Source organism: Leptosomus discolor, chromosome 2 (assembly GCF_034619465.1).
Source record: "Leptosomus discolor isolate bLepDis1 chromosome 2, bLepDis1.hap2, whole genome shotgun sequence".
Lineage (NCBI taxonomy): Eukaryota > Metazoa > Chordata > Aves > Leptosomiformes > Leptosomidae > Leptosomus > Leptosomus discolor.
This window is the reverse complement of record NC_141392.1, coordinates 13,153,624-13,175,798: the sequence shown is the minus strand read 5'-3', so window position 1 is coordinate 13,175,798 and position 22,175 is coordinate 13,153,624. Positions and strand designations below refer to the sequence as shown.

Sequence of the window (22,175 nt, the reverse complement as noted above, 5' to 3'; positions counted from 1 at the left end):
ATTATGTCACTAATAGTCATGGGAAATACTACGACAAATACTACTGGGTGGAAATATTATATATATTCCTTTCAGTTAATTCTTAATTTGGTAGGTTTGTTGCAGTTTATTGGTCCACCTTAAATCTCTGCATTAACTTGGTATATGTTGTTAGCTCTTTTTGCAGTTCTACCATGAGTAGCATTTGTTGCTGAATTTGTAACTTGAAACTATGCTTTTTGCTGAGTCTTTGCTCTGTCGTGTTGTATTTCTGCCTGAAAGCATTTTTTTTTCCTCTATGTTACACTTCCATTTTTGTCCTGTACTATTCCTCAAGACGCTCATTAGCTTATTTTAGTGATTCTTCTGTTCTATATGTACACTGTCCAATCAATAAACTTCTTCACTTGCTGCAGGATTTCCACCTTATTGTGCTTCCAACTTCTGTGATGCTGTTTGATGGGATTCTGCCTTGGCCAGTGCACTGTTGTCTAAATTTGCTGTGTTTCAGATCATTACACTGACTTTAATTTTGATGTATTTGCATTTTCCTCAGTTCTAGCCTTACTCTTTTCCCTTGGTTGGTTAAATGACTCTCTGTGCAATGTTACGTCTGTACTATTGCTGGAAATACTAACTAAAGGCTTATAATGGAAATGCTATTTACAACTACTGACCTCCAGCTCATTTCTGATTTCACTGTGATGTTGACCTTTTATAGATTGCACTGTTGTAAATCTTTGAAGTGATTCTTCTTGTCATCATATTTCTAGTAATTATGATTTGCATTGCATTAACACCTAGAAGCCTCTCCCACCTTACCCTTGTTGCATAAGATGACCTTTTTAATGCACTAATTCACATACGGGTAACATAATACAGTTCTTTCTCTAAAGGATTTATCCTGAAATGAAGATGTATGCTTGCTTCTATTTCCATACTTCAAATATCATAGTTTGAATTAATTGCTAATAAAGGAAACTGAGTCCTAGAAACTATTTTCTTCCTTTTCTAACAAAATCAGAGTCTGCTAAACTTCTAGCCTATGTAAAGATAAATAAATAAAAATAGAGATTGCAGGTATTATTTGAGAGAGGACATATTTGCATAAAACTTTTCTCAAATTCTGTTTAAGTTGGACAATAACATCAAAGCAAGCATTGGCTGAATATTGGGTCAATGTTTCCCTTTGTTCATATTTCACTTCAATATTAAGAGAAACAGAAACAAACTTGCAGCTGGTCCTTACCCCAAGCAGGACTTGACTCCTGGATTTTCAAGATTACAGTTATTACTTCTGCTCTGGCAGCTATGCTCTGAAAAAAATAGTGCTAGTTGGGTGTATGCGTGTTGTGTACTGTCCCAATGCACACAAGTGGAAGACGGTTATGAATGCTGTTCCTAGTCTTGTTTAATAAATGGATTTGAGTCAGGGCACTCATTTCTTTAACGATTGTATTGCTTTAAGCGCCGGTGTAAAGAACTGGATGTTGACTCTAGTGGCAGAGGAATGCTAACAGATAATGGTATCATCTGCATCTCCATATCACGTTTCACCCTGATCTCTCCTATGTGTTTTTCTGAAGCCTTCATTTATTTGTTTAGATAAATCTAGGTAGTCAGACTGCCCAGTTCCTTTTGGGTCTTGCTAAACTCTCAGATACTTCTTGTGTCAATATTTTGCAGATTGTCCTAATTATGCTTCTCTTCTCATAAGAAGTTGTAAAGTACCTGTGAAAAGGCACATCTTTGCTTTGGACTTCTTCCCTTTTCTTGTTTGTGTGTTGAGCATGTGTTGGAAAGCTCCTCTGCTCCCTAGCTGCCTTTCCTGGGCGATATGTTTATATTGTGTCCTCTTCCTTGTGCACTAAGTTCAGCAATCTAGTCTTTTTATCTTCATAGGAAAGCATTCTCATCCCATGATCAATCTTGCCCTAAGCAGTTTTTTTTTTAAAGAAGTACTTTGTATAAATTTAATGTATAAAGTAAGGTTTGTTTATTTTTTCCATAGTATAAAGAACTGATTGGACAGGTCTGGAATGGCCCAGTTAATTCTAAACTACAGCTGATGTGCAGAGTGATATTAATAGAGACTAAGAATCTGCTCTTTAGGGAAGCCTAGTGATGTTCTGCACAATATGCAGTATTTGGAGAAGGCTACAGTAATACCCTTTTCTGGATACATTAGTGTTTTTCAAATATCAGTAAATACCTAGTGTATAGGTACTTCTTCTGATTACATGTGGGCATTTTGCTGATTTTATATGTGTTTTAAGGCTATGGAGAACAAAATGGTAATGAATTTTTCAAACACTACAGAACCTTACGCAAGTGATAATGGCCGCCATTCTTCAGGAAGGAATATGGAGTCAGGGGTTTAAATGATGGCCCTTGGGTAAGATACCTTGGTGATTGTTTGAGTGTGGACTCAAGGTCTCCTAATTTTGAATCTCTTGATTTAACCACTAGGTATTACACTACTCCTGAAAAAGCATCACTCTAAGTGAGGGGATAAAGTGCTACTAATACATCAAATCTTATCAAATGACTTTAAACTTACCTTAGCTTTCTTTTCACCAAGGTTTGCTGTAAATCTTCCTTACTAGGGAGTAGCAGGACTTGTGTCCTTGCTAAAAGGAGAAGATTGATTTACTGTATTCATATGGAACCAGCAGCTTCCTATGAGTATGCAATAATGAATTGGAATATCCTATAGCTTTTACCCCTCTGCAACACTTCGGGAGACCTTAAAGACTGGAATATGCTACAGAAGTCCATTTCATAGAAACTTATAACTGTGTGTCTTCTGCATAGAATAACAGCATAACAAATCTTTTAGTGTGTGCAATGTTCTTATTCTTCAAATACTCTAATTGATTGTTCATTGGGCTCAGTCAGCCAAAAGTGGAGAGAAACTTTGTACAGACATCATTAGTTTTTCTCCATTTAAAGATTAATCATGAAGAGCTCTGGCTCTTTAATTCTGTAATTTGTATATTTAATGGGCTGCTGCAGAATCTATGACAGTAATTAGCATAGCCTGAAAACTCATTAATACGCAACAACATGATTAATGCAGCATTAATGCAAACATGACTGAAGTTATTTGGGTTATGTAGTAAGAAGATTAAAGCTAAAATGTCCTGTTTGTTTTACCAGTAGTGGGTATAATGGGGTAGCAAGGAAAATAAGAAAAAACAGGTATCAAATTAGTCATTTTAGTGTAAAAGAAATACTCAGTTCTCATCAAGAGGATTTGGGGTTTTGCCTGATGGTTTCCACAAAAGGTGTTATATATTTCCCTCTTTCATTCACTCATCATATCGTGTGTTTATGCTTGTTCAGCCTTTTAGGTTGGCATAACTTTTGGGCAGTTTGAGGTATTAAGAGTATATAAAAAACCCTCTTTGAATTGTGTCATTCTGAATAAAGTTAGACTTTTTGAAAATATGGGGAGTTTGTACAGTCTAATTTTAAAAACAACGGATTTTTAGCTTCTCCTAGTTTTACTGTCATCACAAAAGAAAAGGGGTTGCTGACCTACCATTGGTCATTCTAGTTACAGTTCGGAAAAAAGTTTGGGAAATTTTTTTTGTGTATTTGCGTGTACAAATATGCATATGTGTGTGTACATATGTATGTGGACATACATATATCTGACTTTTAAGTATATATTTTAAATTTCTACTAAAAAAACTAAGGCAATTTAAAAATGAACAACATTTACTTCATCAGTGGAATTACCTAGTGTAATGTTTGTGATGATGAACTTGGAAAATTTTCAAACGCATTAAGGTAACGGTAGAAGATGTAACCTGTTCCTGTACCAAAGGCAACAAAAGATGTTGGACAGATTTGAGAAGAATAGTCTCCAGCTTCTTCTCTCAACAGCATCCAGAAAGCTATAGGCCATCACAAAGTGAAATGAACTAACTCCTTGTATTCAGCAGAAAATCTTCGTGAGTATGTCCAGGAAAGTGTCCTCTGAGTTCCTTCTTTTCCTCTAACTCCCTGTCCTTTATGTGAATGTGCTTTAAGTACTGATCCATTTCTGAGAAGTCTCCCTTCTTATATTTTTGAAAGGTGTATTTTCTTAAAAAAAACCCAACATTTCAGAGTGTGGTTTAGCTATTGTAATTGCACGTAGCATGCAGAATCATTCTCTCAGAGAAAATAACGACAAAGTATTAATTCAATTAAAGTGTATAAAACCCAAGAGTTTTACTGCCCATCTATCCCCTCCCAGGTAAAAAAAAAAAAAAAAAAATTGTTTTGATTTCTGTGGGGAAATTTACTTTGATCAGGCAAAAGCATTTACACACAGTCATAATGTTAAATAAACGCTTAACTGAAGGAACTGCTGAGAGCCTAATGCAGTAGTCAAAATTTTATATACAATTTCTGTTCATTTTAGTTGGTTGGTATTATGCACAAATAAGGGCTTTAGTAAGCACAAAGAGATTGCTTTCCTTGCCAACAATTTTCTGTTCATTTGATTGGAATGTACAATTATGTAATTATTTACACCATTTCATATAACGATATAAGTAGAATGGAAATGCAAATTGTGTTTGTACAATTGTACAATTCTGGGAGAAATTGCACTGAAAATAGATGTGCTTCACAGACTATGTAAAACTCATTTCTAATAATGCTTTGTGATTTTTCCAGAAATCAGGCAGGTTTTTTTTCTATTATTTCATAATGTACACCGTTTTCCTTTTATGATTTCCTAAGTCCACAAAGAAAATGTCATAATATGTTAGGATATCTAGTTATTATTCCTACTTTTCAATCCGATGCATATGGGTTGGGATTTGATTTACTTATGAAAATTAAACTAACACTCTTCTTGCTGACTGCATCCAGGTTGGAAATATGTTTATGTGTCTGTTCTCGACGCTTTTGGACAGATTTGTTCTTGTGGTTATGTGTATATTTTGGTGAAGGGGCATGGGACTTTCGAGACTTGTAGCAACTTCTGTGTATTTAATTAGCCTAATAACTTATGTTTGTTGGCTATTTTGAGCTGGACTCTGAACATCCAGTTGTAGAGAAAGGTACTCTACAGGTGTTTTAGCTGAGTGCATGGGACAAAGAGATTCATTTTAAGAACACCACGTTGCTGAAATCTCTCAGATGTTACTGTAAAAAATGTCTTCAATTACCTTGTCCCTCTGTCTACATTATCCACTCAACTCCTCTACCCCAAAATTTAAAAAAATCAAAAGACATTTTTTGAGTACTGTGAATGTTTTTGTGTTTTAATGCTGATTTTGTTTTATTATTTTTATTATTTTTAAAAAACCAAACCCTAATTTCAGTTCAGCTAAATGGGAAAGATGTTTTACAGGAAGCAAAACCTCTTTAGTCTGGGTGAATTGTTTCTTGGTCAAACAAAACCTATTTTAAATTTTTTATTTTGTAAGAAAAAATGCTTAGTATTAGTCAGAAGTGAATTTTATTGCTGTGATAATTATAAATTATTAGTATATGTTATGTTAATCTGGGAGCTGCTCTAATTTATTAATATTTTCCCCCTGACTGCCAACTGCCTCTTCTGAACTCAAAATAACCCTGTGTGCTGTGTGAACTTGCTTTAAGCAAAAGCTGCAACCAGCCTCTCAAGAGCACGTTCTTGCACATTAAATATTTTTGTGCAGGTCTTTCAAGCCATGTAGAATTGCGCCAGAAGAACCTGAATCCAGGTGTGAATCTGAGTCTGAATCTGAAATGTTGCTGAAGTTCTCAGAGTTGCTAAACTTACATGAGGGAGGCAAAGAGGTGGTATAAAAGTTGCTCCATATGTGTCTTCTGTATTGGACAAAAGACTGGGTTCTGACTCATCTGACACTATAGTAATAGTGTATCTTTCTACTTTTAATATCGGCCTGTTACTAAAAGGAACTCTCAAAACTGTGTGCACTCGCAGGGTAGCATGCTGGTATTACTGCTGGGTCAAATGCCTTTAAAGTGCCTGCATTGGCCTCTCACATCCTTATTCCTCTGCTAACCTGGGTGTGCCATCTTTGAAACTAGGATAAAAATCTGATCAAAATCAACTACTGCATAAGTTGAAACTGCATAGATCCTGACAGAAGGTTAGTCTGCCCTACCACACTTTGGGATGCTTTAAAACATTAATAATAACATTAGTAATTTCTTTTACTTGTCCTTTCGGTACTGTTTATTCTTTTTGTCTTTAATGTTCACTGTGTACAATGCTTGTGTTATGTTTTGTACAATGCCATTATAATCAAAGAAGTTCAATTACAGATATTTAAGAAATTCCTTTGTTTATAATTAAAGGAATTCTGGCAGTTTCTCCAGTTGCAGATATAATTTGAAATGGAATTAAAGATTTTATTTGAATGACATACATTAAGGTTTAATTTGTAGTAGAATTTTCTGTTGTGTTTTACCCCAGAAATTATAGCAACCCCTTGTGGACCAATCATTTTTGTCACGTAAACAAGCCTATCAGGTGAATTCTTAAGTTGCAACTCAAGATTTAGTTGATTAAAAGTACACTCCTACTATGCCTCCCCCGATGGTTGTGCTTTCTATCCAAGATTTAGTAGCCTCAGTAGTGTGGCTGAGATGCAGTTTCTGTATATGATAATGTACAGAAGTAATTGTAATGTCGCTCTTTTCTTTATGTTTCTATTTATATGTTATATTTAACATTGAAATTAGGGTTTTGGACATGCATGCTGAAATAGTGGACACAAGTCTTTGAGAAACTTTCTTGCAAAATCTCCCCCCCCCCAACCGCCTAAAAAAAAAAAAAGATAGATGTTTTTCTGGTGATTCAATGTGGTTTTCATGTTCTGTCAGGTTTTCAAAGGAAAGCTTTCTGTGTTCAGTTAAGTAAGATCCATTTTCAGTGCTCAGTGTCCATAAGGCAGAAAAATGACACACACCTTGCTGTTTTGACCATGACGTCCAACCTAGGCTTGAGAAACTGTTTCAGATTTTTCATTTTAATTATTATGTTCCTGGGAAAAATATTAATTTCACAAGTTTTTATCTTCCAGTGAAAATATTATGTATGGGGCAGAAGTTTGCTTAATATTTGGTTTCTCCATTGCACTCACTTCTAGAAATACAAGAAAATATTGAGGTATGAAAGTACTTATTTAGAGTTAGGTTATACGAACTTCTTTATCCAATGAGAAACACCAAACATACCTGAACTTAAAGGGACAGAGTCCTTTTCTGAATTTTGTCGTAGATGACAAATGAATTTAGAAAAATTTGCTGTATGGGCTATGACTGAAAACAATGGTTCTTGACTCGTCCATACTTTATATGACGCTATGGCAGCTCCACAGGCAGGAAGTAAGGTTCAAAAGCCTCTTCAATATCCAAAGAAGAAAACAAGCTCCTGCATAACACTTGAAAACTTTTAGGCTTACTGCAATATTACCATTACGAGCCATTTAATTTATGTTTTGTAAACCAACAATATAAAATAATGGTGGTTTTGCAGAAACTCAGTTATTTTGTTTGTATTTGTCCTTCTGAATTAGATGTGAGGAGGGATCCTCTGGTCTTCAGAAATGTCTTTTGGCATGTCGATAAAAATACTGGCATCTTGTTAAAGTAACTGTGCTCTCCAGTGCTGGGATTTGAGTCCATCAGTCTCAGCCTCTCCAGCATATATGGCAGCTGGAAATACCTGGAACTTTAAACTGCAGCAATAGTAGTTATTTCTGAGCCAGGCGAAGCTATGCTTTTCCTTAAGTATGGGCACTGTTTGTTGAGTTTTTTTAACTTGCTGGGTGTTACTTACGTACAACTGCTTTTTGTAGGTATTTTAATAGCTTGACTGATTTGCATTGCCTAGAAGGTAGGTTTCGTATCTGTGAGTGCATCATGTGATTTGCATGAAAATATGCAATTAGGAAATGGGGTCAAAAGATATTTCTTACGGGTATAGTAATTAAAAAGCATGATCTGGTATGAATGTGCATCAGAATTACAATTTTGTCAAAATACAGACGCTCTCTACAAGAAAAACTTCTGTCACTTACTATTTTCTGCCTGATACAAGGTAGTGAAAATGTATGTGAAAAGACTGAATAGTTTGATATAGTTGGGTAAAACCAGGTAAATTATCCTGTTCTGTAAAAAACATTTTATGCAGAAATGTCAGGGAAGTGTATAGTTTAGGTAGATGTTGCTATTGCTGCCTTTTCAATTCTCTTTGCAAAAAAGTTAGTACAATAAAGGCATGGCTCCACCATAGACTCAGCCTGCGAAATCTGGAATCGCGCATTAGAAAAGTTGAGCCAAATTTGGCGTATGGTTTTGTGCTTTTCTTATTTGTTTCTGCAAGGTGATGTTCCAGAAGAGAGCTTGAAAGAAAAGCATTACATTCATAAAATATTGGTGGTTATCCAAAATTTGTTTATTCATAATTATAGTTCTTGAAACTGGATATGTGATTTATGAATTGTTTCATTAATCTGTCCATAGATAGCTACTAACTTTATAGGATGGACAACAATATTCTAATATTTACAAACTGTTTAATTAGCTTGGGTTTTTGATATTTTCTTTGTGATAAAAAGTAACATTAAAAAAACCCTTTTTTTTTTTTTTTTTTTTTTTTCCCCTCTTCTATGTCATTTGAATGACATTTCATGTGCAGAGACATTTTATCAGAAGCGAAATGGAGGGTTGTCAATAATGATCTGGAAAGTTCTTAATTAAGTTTGGTTCAACAATTTTTCCTTGGGATATTGCCAAGTTTTGTTAAAACGTGTTCTTTCTCAGGTATTCTTTGTGCACTTAGATATATGTATTTATAAAAGAATATATATAAATATGTGTGTGTGCATATAAATCTTTTGGAACTAAAGCCCCACTATTCTTCACAGAAATCCTTCCATGCAGGACTCTCATTCCTACTTTACTAATTGAAATGTTAAGGGACAAGTGAAAAACCACGTTTAAAACATCAACTATTAGAATAGTGTGCCAATATTCGAATTACGTTTTTTTAAGAAAGAGGTTACTGAACAGTATAAGTCACAATTACATATGGTTCTTTTACAGATGGGTAAGGGCTCTGAAATAACAGAAATGTTTGTCAAAGGCTGATTAAGTCTGGATTAGTAAAAATTTCTCCTGTAATGACTGGCAAGGGTTTTAGGTCAACAAAATTTCTATAATTTTGGTTTGCCATTTTACTACTGTTTTTAAAACGACCTTTTTTTTTTTTTTTTTTTTTTTTGTAATTACACTGTTACAATGCATAAGAACCATTTTTGGCATTAACCAAATGCTTGCTTTTTCTAACCAGGTATTAAAGTGAAATTTAGGACCCAGGAACCTGATGGTTTGATTTTTTTCTCTGCATCACCTGGGAATCAAGAGGAGTATGTTGCACTTCAACTGAGGAGTGGGCGTCCTTACTTTCTTTTTGATCCACAGGTACAGCAAAAGACAGGCTCCTATAAAAATAATGTACATTATTTCTTTCAGTGTTTCTTTACATACTTACTTTTTTGTTTGGTTGGTTTTTTTGTTACTGACACAAGTTAACTGACTGTTCAGAACCCTTAAGTAGCTGGAGATTTGAGAGAAACATTGAAACAATACAGCTTTGCTCATTTTGTGTCATGACTTTATTTTTGCATTTTTATGAGGTGAGGTTTATTTGTCAGTACCACCAAGCACCACTACAGCTTAAAGTGTCAAGATTTCCAAGGTGGGCAGAACTGGTTTTTGAGTTAGCAAATAAAGGTTATATATATTTTTAGTCAATTATTTTTAAGCCTCCCATCTGGAGACTTTGTTCTTTCCTACTGAAATCAGCGTGTTGCCATTAAAATGATGAAAGTAGTCTCTCACTTCTAGTAAGAATGACCATAACAAAGACATAAATAATGAGGGAAATATTATCAAGTAAGTGCCAGAAAATTAAAAATAAGGCCATATTCCTTGCAGTTCTGTTTGGGTGTTTTCTGTTTCCTCTGCACCCCGAAATTGGATCTCACTTATGTTTCATAAATATGCAAAAAACTGTGAGTAATTATCAGATTTTCTACTGATATTGCCAGAATGTGGTATCATATGTATCCATATATGTACATCCTTTTTGTAAGGTTAGCGTTGCTGGAAGGCCTGGTCGTTATATGAGCCATATCTTCCGTTACAGCTCAGTGTCTAATTATGTGCTTGGCATTGTGTCTGCTGCTCCGGGGGGTTGAGCAGAAATGCTCAATGATATAAAACAGTGGGGATTTAGAGATTTGACGATCCACTGTTAACTTTTGCTTCCTGAGCTCTGTTGTGGTCCAGGCACTGGTGCTCCATGAACATGCAGAGGTGTTGTGCAGCAGTGAAACTCCTTCAGCTTTGGAGGCTGTATAGAGGAGGCATGGTGCTGCACAGGGGCTAGCATGTATGCAGCCCCCATGGTAGAAAACATTAAATCTGCTTCTGACCCCGAGATATAAATTTCTATCATTTCCACTGCATTTACACACAGGCTTTTTCTTCTTTTCCTTGTTGCAGACTGAATCATATGTACTTCAATTTTTGGGACCATGCTTAATATTGTTGTTAATGTTGCCCTCATCCACATTTTAATAGGTACTGGTTCTGTTTTATCTCTTTTGCACAAATACCTTCAATTATCTGAAAAGGAGTTTTTATTTCCTTTGCGAGATCTTTCTGGGTGTAATAGTTTGATTTTTTTTTTTTTCTTTTGATCGCTTGTTTTCATGGAAGTGGATATCTTTCAACTTGCATTTTAGTGCTTCAAATAGTATTCCTAGCCCTCCTTGCACTTTTGCTCCTTCTGAAGTAGCTTTATGTCACTAGGTTGGACTCATTCCCTAGAAGATATTGTATTTGTTTGGATTCACAGTATTTGGGGGAGGGGGAGGAAGGGGGGGCAAGTGGGAGAGTGGCTGCTTTGGGGATTCTCTGTTTTTTCCTTCCTCCTTTTTTTTTTTTTTCCTTTTCCCCATGTCTTTTAACTGTAAAAGATGCAGGTCTCATCCATCTTCAGCCCCTAGAGGTTCTCAGTTCAGCTAATATTTTCAATAGTTACTGCCTTCAATTTTAACGTACTTCTTTATGAATGTATCTTAGTTTATCTTTCTGTTTCATTTGAATTGGACAACTCTGTCCTGTGCTGATTTTTAGGATCATCACTTCCATATTGTTCCCTCTTCTTATAACATCTAAAATAACCTATATTGCTGGTTTGGTGACTGTTTGTAGAAAAATAATATCTGCCATTTAAGGCATTCAGGAATTTTGTAGTCTTAACAATTGATTTGCTGTCTTGAAAGCTAATGCTTTCTGAGTTCTCGTTAACAATGTGGAAGAGATTCCTGCGCATTCTCAGATTCAGAAAGAGTACTGTGGCCTACATCAATATATTTCTTGTAGTATCCTTTTCAAAAACTTTTACCTCTGTAGTTATCAGAAAAGTAAGTTATCAAAATTTTACACTTTTCTGTATCCTTAATGTGCTGTGCTACCTCACTGTCTTTACCTTTGTTTCTATGTTTTCTATCTAGTTTGTTTCTTTTTGCCATTCCTGTCCTATAACATCAGGTGTGATGCTCTGTAGCAGCAATTCGTATTCCTTCATTTGTGCATCACAGTTTGCATTAGTGTGCAAATACTTTAATTACTGCTTACTGACATCACATGGTTTCCAAACCGGGTATATGAATTGTTTTCTCTAATTATGGTCGTGGCTTATGTGATAAGCATTTATGGCCCTGCCTTTGTGCTCTTCTCTTTAAAATGGCAAAAATTCTTTTTGATGACAATTGTGTCTCTGCTGCTTTTTATCTATAGCAACGTGGTGTAATATTCCGTGCTTCCTTCCAGCTGTGTCCTGTCACAGGTTAATTATTTTTACCCTTAGTCTCTTTCAGGATTCTGGTATGTATCTTTGCTCATGATCAGCAGCGCCTTTTCTCTTTGTTGTATCTGCTCTGGGGATAGTCCTGCTAAGTCTTCTTAGTGGGGAGTCTTCAGCAGCCTAACTTATTCCTTCTCTTAGCATTAATTTCAAATCCTTTTCTTCCTGTCCATTCATACTTCTCTCAAGTTGATGTACACCACCATTCATCAGGCTGTTGTCTGACAATCTCTTTTGTCTCCCTTTTGTGTTGTCTAGCTGCTCTTTTTTACTTCCTTATTGTTTTACTGTTATTCTTTGCAGGCTTCTACTCATGATCCAGGAAGCATGACGGGTTTTTACTAGCAGATATCTTCTTCAGTCTTACCTGCATAATCACATTGCTCCATAGACCTTTCTCCAAACTCAGTGTGTATGCAAACCTTCAGCTGTCCGTGGAGCTTCTTTTCGTCATAATGCCTTCAAATCCACCCCTGAACTGCACAATCAACTCTGACTAAATTTATAGTTGTCTTTCAGTGGCTACAGGTCTTTTGTTCTGTCTTTTTCCCAGGGAAGCACTGAATATTTTATACAAAGTGAAATCATTACCAGTGGAAATTTAAGGCCAATCTGGAGCACCATTTTCCGTAGTGATTAGGACAGTCTGAGGATAGAGTATCAGGATTCTTCTCACAATATGGAGGGAACTGAATCCAGCTCTTCCATTTTAGAAGACGATCAATTTACTAAACTTTGCAGCAAGAAAGAGGAACACTTGATGCTTTTCTTGTTGCCCATGGTTTGTGCAGAGGTCAAAGTAATAGGCACAGTCTGAGAGGAGCTGTTACTCCCAAAAAAAGGAAGATGGAGAATACCTAGCTATGACTCCCGACTATACCTTACTGCTTGGCATTGGCAAAATTTCTGTACTTGTTCGCCTTCTCAGTGGTAGGAGTTTGGGCATTGAAAGAACTCGATGGGCAGAAGTGTAGTTGTATTTGGACTTTGGCACTTAGTGCCTTTGAGGATCCGTATTTGTGATGTTTCTACATATTTTCATGAGTGTAATCATCAGCATGAAGAGCCACAGAGATTCATATTTACTTAGTTGTTACTGAGAGCTACTAAAAATTAAGACTTCCTGTGTGGCTCAGCAAACTAATCTAGGTTTGGTTCCCTATGCGTGATTTCTAAAATGTGCGCCAAGCCATTTCACGACAGGATATTTGAATGTGATCACAGAGTCACTCAAGTAGTTCTGGATAAAATGTCGTACAGAGGCCTCCAACGCAGTGCATGCTGAACCCTGAACACTGCTTTGGTTTTGTTTTTTTTTTTTTCCCCCTGAAATTAAGCACAGATTAGCATATATGGTTGTGTGGTCCCAGACTGAATTGGTTACAAATCAATGTGGTTTCTGATGTATAAAACTCTTAATGCTCTAGACTGCTGCCAAACATAATATGAAGAACCACTTATTCAGGCACCTGATCTTTAGAATGCAGCATCATTTGTAACAATTTTAACGCTAACTAAGTACACTTTGATGAGACAGCATTTAATAAAATGCTCATTAATTTCATCATTAGCAAGGGTATGCTAAGAAGTAAGCCAGTTTCTTATGTCACGCCCAATTAGCATCCCATGCTAGTAATCCCATTAGTATTGTTGAATTCACTAATGGAAAAACTAATGGGCATGCTACCAGGGCACATTAATTGGGCATGACACCAGTTCTGGTTTTAATTATTAAACTGCGATAATGAAATGTGTGTTTGTAAAATATTAAAATGTTGAAATAGGAGAGAAGACAATAAAAAATAGTATATGAAAAAGTGCACATTAGTATGTAAGGGTATATAGCTTTGTATTGTTATCATGGGACAGAGGACTGCTGTACAAACTACCTCAATACCAAGATGTTGGCTGAATCGAGTAGGAAACATGCTGTAAATATTCATGGGAAATTATTTTTTCTGTAATTGTGTATGTATGTACACATCCTATGTATTTTCGTACATAGGATACACAGTGACAGTCCCCAATTCAAAATGTGCCGTAAAAAGTGTACTGTGTTTATGAATCTATATGCTGACAAGCGATTTTTAACAGATGCACATCACTAAAGGCAGAATATTGAATTTTAACAAGACCTTCTTAGTATTAATCACAATAGGTGGTTGTTTTTATCAACAGGTTTTCTTCATATGCTTAACTCTAAGGTCCTTGAGCCAGAAAGAGTACTAGAAGATCTTGAAAAAAAAATTAATTCAGAACTGTTTGATTTGCTACTGCACAGTAACAAGGTAGACCCCCAAATTACAAGGAACCTGTTATTTTTGTTTTACATATTTTTTGAAAACTGTTTTTTTGAAGCCTGTCTTAAGCCATAAAGTAACTGCGGAGGTCATGATTCTTTAATATTAGGTAGTGCCTATGCAAAGAGATGTTTTTCCATTCAGTAGTTGCCTGAATGCCTACGTAGGACAATTCTATTTTGTGAATTCAACAGAATAACTTTGAGTTCCCACATGGTTCAAGTACAGTATAAAGCCCTGAAACAGTATTATGGGGATTATTGGGATGTTAGAAGACTATTTGGATATAAATCTCAGGAAAATTCTTGAAATACATTAATTTTATTTTTATTGTGTCATTATAAGAATTTATGGGGTATTTTTTTGGTTGTTTATAGTCTTGAGATTTGGTTTGGCGACAGCATCTGTTATATTCCTCTTACTCAGCAATCAGGAACGATTTCTCTGCATTTTGTCATGGGTGTCTCTAAATTCACCCAATCATATAGTTATATTTTTTGTTTTAATAAAACCAGGTAGAAATTCTAGTTAAATTTTAAAACATTTATACAAGCATCCCTTGGACAGTAAAAACATCCTGAATAACTACCTTCCATTTTTTTCCCCCTGAATCTTTTGGTATGACTTTTCCTTGATAAATGTATTATACTCTCTCACCTAAAAAATCAAGTCCTTTTGATACCAGGTTAACAAGGACAGAACATACATCTTCGTACTGTCCTACAAAATACCTCTCTTTTTTTGTGACCCTTCCTGTAGATGGGCGCTGCGGTCAACAGTCCTGATACACACAGTTACTCTCTGTGGATGGCACACTGACTCGTGGCCATCAACATTTACAACCACAGCAATCCATGAAGTAGTTAAGCAGAGACTTCATTAAAAAAGTAAATAAGAAATAAAAAAAGTCTGAGTGACATGATCCTCAGTAATTTGTGCCTCATCCTCCTCTTTATCAGGGAAACTCCACAGGGTTTCCTATTTTTAACAGAAACTGAAACTGCATCCTTGATCCCTCGTTTATTATTTGGGAAGGTTAATTTAGTGGAGAAATCAGTCTTAAACATCACTTAGTATTCCAAAAAAAGTTAAACAGAGGACTTTTGTCTTTATTTTTACATGCTATATACCACAGAGTAGTATAAAGAGTAAGGTATAATTCTAAATCTTCATAATATTCTAAATCACATTCTTCTGTTAATAAAAAGGGATCTGCAGTAGCAGTCACTCCGACTAATGATGGTGGAAAGGAGTACAATGATAACAATTGGCACCAAATAATTGCTACAAGAATTCAAGCACTGGGAAACATCACAGTGGATGGGCAGTACACAGGTAATCAATCCAGTTCCATTTTACTTTATTATTTTGGTATTACTCAGGGTATTGCTCACTTGCTTGCTTTCCCGCTGCCTATCTTCATCCATACAGCAAAAAATTCACTCAGTTTTCTGACGAAATCACTGCTGATATCTGTGTCTCAAAATATCTCAAAATCACCTGAGATATCTGTGCACTGTGATTACCACTTTGGTATTTTAATACTAAGTGTAAGGCATTTGTCTTTTTGTGCTTGTGACTCATGATTATGGTAACATACTTTTGTAAACTAGAGTTAAAATATTTCCGGGATGTGTATGAGTAAGTATTAGGATATTGTGTTACGTTAGCCTGTTTTCTGAACTGTCAGTATTCTGTTATTGAGTTGACAGTCTGTTGAAAGCATTGAACACAAGAGTAATAACCTATGTTGTTCAGGTTCTTCCTTAGCAACTAGTGGCAGTACCATTATTGGAGAGAACACGGGAGTTTTTGTTGGAGGACTTCCACAGGGTTATACTATTGTAAGAAAGGAAGTAGGTGAGTATGATTGTGGTCTATATAATATCATAAATCCTATACAGTGGCACTGACTTAACTGCTTTTACAGTACTGCAGACTGTATTGACATTGTGCCAGGCAGATGAGGACAGTGCCAGGCAGATGAGGACAGTGCCTAATTTGAATAATTACTTACATAATTTTTAAAATCAAAAATAAAGTCCATACGGTTTTTGAATTTTTGGGCTAGATTGAAATATCTGTACAGCTGATTTCATCAGCAGTAAAGCAGTGTATGAGATCTGTGTACGTCTTAATGAATTTTACACACAGAACTGTAAACCTGCAGGCAAGCTGATATGTGTGAGGAACTTATGGGTATGTTTTACGTTCTAGATTCCCACATTCTTTTCCAAAATACACGTGCGAATTGTTTTTATTGTCTTAAGCACAGGGTTATACATGCCACTAGGATGCAGGTTAAAACATGCTGGCCTTTTTGGTGTGAGTTTGGATCTTTCAGGGGTTGTTGCATTGAACTCAGTGGTATATGAATATATCTGTATTCTACAGCTATATTTGTGGGGGGCTGGATTGTAGCTGGCTTCCAGAAGAATCAATACACATACATCTTCATATGTGAAAACTTGGTATGTTCTGCCAGCAGATAACAGAGAGGTGACTGCATACAAAATCAGCGTACAATCAACTGTTCTCAGTGGGTTCATATCCAGGCTTTTGTTCTTTTCATATTAACCTGAAAGCCAAATTGTTTGTATTTAGTTTGTGTTCCCACCACTGATAAGGCCACGAAATCTAGTTGATGACTTGCGGTGACGTACACTAGAGTACAACTTCCTCTGTCCTTCTTTGTGTCACTTAACTAAAACCAGAAATACATGCACGTGTTCTTCTGAAACTTTGGTTCATAAAGCAATCCTCAAAAACCTCAGCTAAATAGTCAAAATGAGATTGACTGTAGATACCATTCAAGAGAACAACATTTGTAAAATCTGCTTTGTATTTTTATCTCCAGTAAAGAAAAAGAGATAGCAGCCATGTCTCAACTTTTTTTTTTTTTTTTTTTTTAACCAAACAAGGAAAGAGGAACTTCTCAATGAAGCTTCTAAGTGTGTATTTGTCTGCCTTATCTTTTGCAATGCTGTTTCTTCCTGTCCAGCAGATGCGTGCCTTTCTTCACAACTATTGTTTTGTTTAAAGAGGGTAAACCTGAAAACTTTCCTTGGAACCTTCATGGAGTAGATTTACGCTATTGATTTGAAAGTACCTGTATGCAAAATCTCAAAAAGTATAGTATTTTCCAACTACATAGCAGTAGCTGCTTTAGTGACTAGGCCCATTCAGAAATATGGGTTTAGCTTGGAGACCACCTTTATAAGGTGATTGATGGCTGGTTATTAATGCACACATGGACATATATGATAGGGTGAGAGTATATAAAACATAGAAATTAATTCCTGTGTTTAGCTGCAGGTGACTGGCTTAAAAAAATTATTTTCCTTTTTTGCAGGGATGAAGATGATAGTCCAGAAAGGATTTGTGGGGTGTCTTAGTGACATATTTTTGAAAAAAGTGCATACTCCCTATGAAAACTGGGAATCCTTGAACTGGCAGGATGCTGAAGAGCAAAACAATGTCTATCATATTTGGGAAGGATGCCCCATTGTCCTCTCAGAAGGAGCACATTTTCTTGGCAAAGGTAGCTTTCTATACTATTGCACTAGCCAAGTATGTTCTTGGTGTATAAAAGGTGATCATATCAAAGTAACGGAGTGATCTGCTTTTCAAAGCAGTTTTAGTTATATACGGTTATTTTTGAATGGTTTGAAATTGGGTTTCTGGGTTTACAGAAGACTACTGCATGAAAGAGGAATTGCATTCACAGACAGTTGCTGCTGCTGTAACAGTTGCAGATTTGATAAGTATGTAAAAGGTGAAGATTCACTTTTGAAGAGACACAGATGCCTATAATGTATCAAAAAAATGCCAGGTAGCAAAATTTAGGACCTCACACCAGTTTGGTTTGTTGCAGGATGTTATGGATAACTGTCCTTCACAAACCTGAGTGATGAAGTTGTAAACCTTAGTCTTGAAACCTTGGAGTTCTTCATGTCAAAGTAGAAAGTAGCTCGATTTTTGCTTTTGGTTTACTGAAACTATTTGTTTATGTATTTGATTTAACTTACGTATGTATTAACTTTCTTTCAAGGGTTCCTGGAACTGCATTCAGGTGTTTTCAGTGGTGGACTGGAATTTGAGATCTCATTCAAATTTAGAACAGATCAACTGAATGGATTACTTTTGTTTGTTTACAATAAAGATGGGCCAGATTATCTCGCAGTAAGTTCAAAAATACAAATAACTATATTCAGATATGATCTGTGAGTTTTGTCTACTAAGATATTCCAGTGGTTAAGAAATTCCAAACCAGAAGTTATTTTGGTGTTTTACTTAATTTGAAATGCTGTGCACAGCATAGCGTAAGAGGAGTTACCTGTGTTACTTATACCACAAATAAGAAAGATATCAATATATGAAAAGGAGAATTGTTCTCTTTGCTGGATTAGAAGTGATTAGAAAAGAGAGTAAAAGACGTGTTAAAAGCTTTTGGTTCGTTCCTGGGAAAGTATAGAGTTAGCCAATTTCCCAGTTCTCATACTAGAACAAAATAAACTAAACTGTAAATCAGGAAGTTCATGAGGGAAATTGTCCAGATCCTAATAAAGCTTTCTCTTTAAGGTATATGTATTTTTTAGAATCAATACGATTTTTCATTTTGATTTGAAACTTAAGGATTGTCATATAGGCAAAAGTTGGTGGTCCAGCTTAATCCATCTCATCCCCACCACTATTTTCCCAACACCATAGAGGAAGCTGCACAAATTCTGTATTAGGGAAATTTGTGAGATAATGCCTATGAACTTTCTTTTTGGTGTCCAGTAAATAAGACTGTTTTATGCTCGGAAGTACTCGTGTTTCCATCTTTTTCCAGGATTTTGTTTAAGGTTTAAACACTGCAACAAATGCATTCAATTTTTTTTATTAGTTACATGGCTCTGGATTTTCATATTTTTCTTCCCCCAAGGATTCTGGTTGTAACCAGACTGTGGTCATGATTGCTTAGTGGGTCAACTATAGCTAACTACTTGCACAAACTAGTAGGTATTTTATTGAAAATAGTATATCTTTTTGTTGGTCCAAGAAGCAATCATTTACATTTAGAGGTTTTTGAGGGTGGTGTTACTCTTTATGACCTAATCTGCCCTTTCTGCATTTTTATTGAATTTCATTTATTTATTTATTTATTATAATGCAACATTTTGCTGATGGCTTAAATGTCATAGCCTGTTTTATTGCATGGTATTATATGTAACGTGCCTTTTCTTTTAAACTTCTGACCTAAACGGTACAAATATATTTCTCAGTTCACTATAAACTACTCTGTATTTACTTTTTCTATTACTTTTCCAGCAGATAATTTTTTCCTGGATTTTGAATTCTGCTACACCTGATGGCTTTCTATTTTTCAAGCAACCTTAGTTCAATAACTATAATGAGTTCAAATAATAGTCTTGCTAATTACATGTTATTGCTTTAGTTTTGCACACAAGTAATGACCAAGATCATGAGCTAATAGTGTAAGATGCTACACATACAGTACTCTCCCACCCTAAAAAGACTCGTATGTGAGTCATTCAAAATTCAGGGACACTATTTCGGTGAACGGTATTCACAGGGACAAAAATGGGTTTGTGTTCTTCTGGAGATTCTTGTATTATGTGATTATTGTTTCCTTTCTGTTGCTCTGTGAAAGACTAAGAAATATGAGAAAATAGCTTCTGACTATAAAGGAAAAAGGGAACTTACTAAATTGAAAGTGCAGTCAAAAGCACAAAGTAGACAAAACATTTTCCTTCTCTACTGATATTGACAGATTTTTGACAGTTTTATATTATTTTTAGCACTTAAAACTGTGATTACATAATTTTCTTAGCAATTCTCCTGTCAAGTACATTTTTTTAAGTCTTGCTTTACTTCTGACCTCAGCATCTCCATAGCCTTAAGGTGAGGAATTTCAGAGAGGATGAGTATGCGCATGCTTTTCCAACCCTTGTGGCTTTGTGTTCTACACATACATAATGATGACAGAAGATTTTTCTGGACACTTGAGCTCACAAAAAAAAAAGGTTAATAGAAAGTGAAAATGAGGTGTGTAGCCCGTTGCGCATGAGCTACGATGTCTTTGATAGGAGCTTTGGTCAGGAGACACTTGCACTGCAAAACAGATTTAGAACCGATACCACTTATCCTGAGTGCCAATGTAAGATGGTATTCCCTGACCCTGCCTTTTGCATAGGTCACAGCTCTCTTATTCGCTTTATAGTTTTGGAATGACTGAACTAGACACATCACTGGCCTGCTACCAGACGGCCAAAGACTCTGTCTTGTCTTCCACCCAAGACAAAATTATGTCCTAGAAAGTTGCTCGGTGTAAAGGTCTCTTCTTCCATGGCTTCCATGCCCTGAGAATTAACTCAGCTAGAGAGGTCAATCTGATTCTCTTTGGATCCAGGCACAATAGTTATGAGCAAACTATGACCAGATAAACTAGTACGAATCACTAGCTTTCACTCTGGTATGCATTTCCTCGTGAGTTCTTGATTGAAAGAAGGTACTGTGACTGCTGATAGAGTTTGTGTTACTGATTTTGATGCTGACCACTTCAACAGCAGTGAAAGCCTAAGCACTGCCAATCTTACGTGCAAAAGTGGCACCAGCTCCCAAGACACTGTAGTTGATGAAGCTGATGTTGAATTCAAGACTTGATTTGCTTCTACAGAGCTACAAAGTAAGAAAGTCCTGCAGGAACGTTTTCAAAAGAATTACACTTCAGTAGCTGCATGAAGTAAAATAACCAGTGTCCAAGATGAAAGTGTTACCTGTGATGGAGCTAAGGAAGGGTGTGAAATAAGTGTTTTGGGGACTGGTACTCATGTAGGACTGTGAAGGTGATGTTCCTATTAGTCACCAGTGATTTCTCTGTCTGATGCAAGGAAGAGATTCCTACTCCCTTTCCATTAAAGAATGACTGATTCTGGGGAGGCTATTGAGGGGTCTGTTTGGGCCTCTGCCCTCTGCCCTCTGCCTGGCCGGTCTGAACAGGGCTGGTACCAGTGTAATACATCTTTTTAACCTTATTGATTTTTAACTGTAAAGACCAGTTCAACATCAGTACCACATACTTTTTCTTTCAAAGGGCTCAGAAACTGGCCGTCAGCGCCAAGTTCTTTCAAGTCTGTTGCTTGTCTCTGCTGATATCCTTGAATCTCAGAATAACTTCTCAGTTCAAAGGAGATGAAGCCATAATCAGTCTTGTAGCTCAACATTGGTTGATACCATTTTGGATGGCAGTGTGTCATTCAGCCTCCAATGCAGCCCTTGTCCTATCTGAGTTTTGTTTTTCAGCTATGGCTGGATATTCCTTTCATCTTCAAAATCATATATTTATCAGCAGATTGAGTGAGGTAGGGACTGGTCCCTGCAGAGAAAGAAAATACAATAGCACAAAATAGTTTAGGTTGAAGGGACCATTTGAAGTAATTTATTCCAAATCTCCACTAAAAGCAGGGCCAATTCAGTTAGATAAGGTTGCTCCAGGCATTTTGTGTTTGTGTATTGTGCATTTTTGTTTTAAAGTAATAATACATTTTTCAAGGACAGATTAACAATCAAGTATTTTTTAAAGTGGTCTCCAAGTTTTATCCAAAGCAAACAATTTTTCTGAACCTATGCTCAATATCAGAGAGAATTCTAAATGTTTGCTGGACTTTGTGGATATTTTTTTTTTATCTTCGCCATGGAGAACAGTTTGAAGTGAACAAAGGTCCTCTATCTTTAGCTGCACTTGGGCATTCTAAATGTCAGTCCAGGTCATCACAAAAAGCACAAGCATCACTCTCTGCCTGCTTTAAGACTATGCCAAGATGAGTATATTGGAAGAGGGATGTGCTGAGTAGTGACCGTATATCAAACACTATGTCCTTTCTCCAGCTTCCAGGTCTGGCAGACTTGCTGGCATACTACTGTACTCATGCAGCTGAAATGCTTTCTTCACACCGTCACTATGTGTTCCATATCAGTTCTCATCTGTGAGATAG

General features: G+C 36.1%; 1 protein-coding gene across 1 annotated transcript in view; it reads left to right on the top strand.

The window, feature by feature from the left end:
• The window catches only part of USH2A (usherin), a 395,830-nt gene that overhangs the window by 133,720 nt on the left and 239,935 nt on the right, over positions 1 to 22,175 (top strand). The window contains exons 21-25 of the mRNA XM_086460628.1: positions 9,290 to 9,420; positions 15,384 to 15,510; positions 15,934 to 16,035; positions 17,543 to 17,716; positions 18,227 to 18,357. Coding sequence (XP_086316754.1) covers positions 9,290 to 9,420; positions 15,384 to 15,510; positions 15,934 to 16,035; positions 17,543 to 17,716; positions 18,227 to 18,357 — 665 coding nt within the window. The remainder of the gene's footprint in view (positions 1 to 9,289; positions 9,421 to 15,383; positions 15,511 to 15,933; positions 16,036 to 17,542; positions 17,717 to 18,226; positions 18,358 to 22,175) is intronic.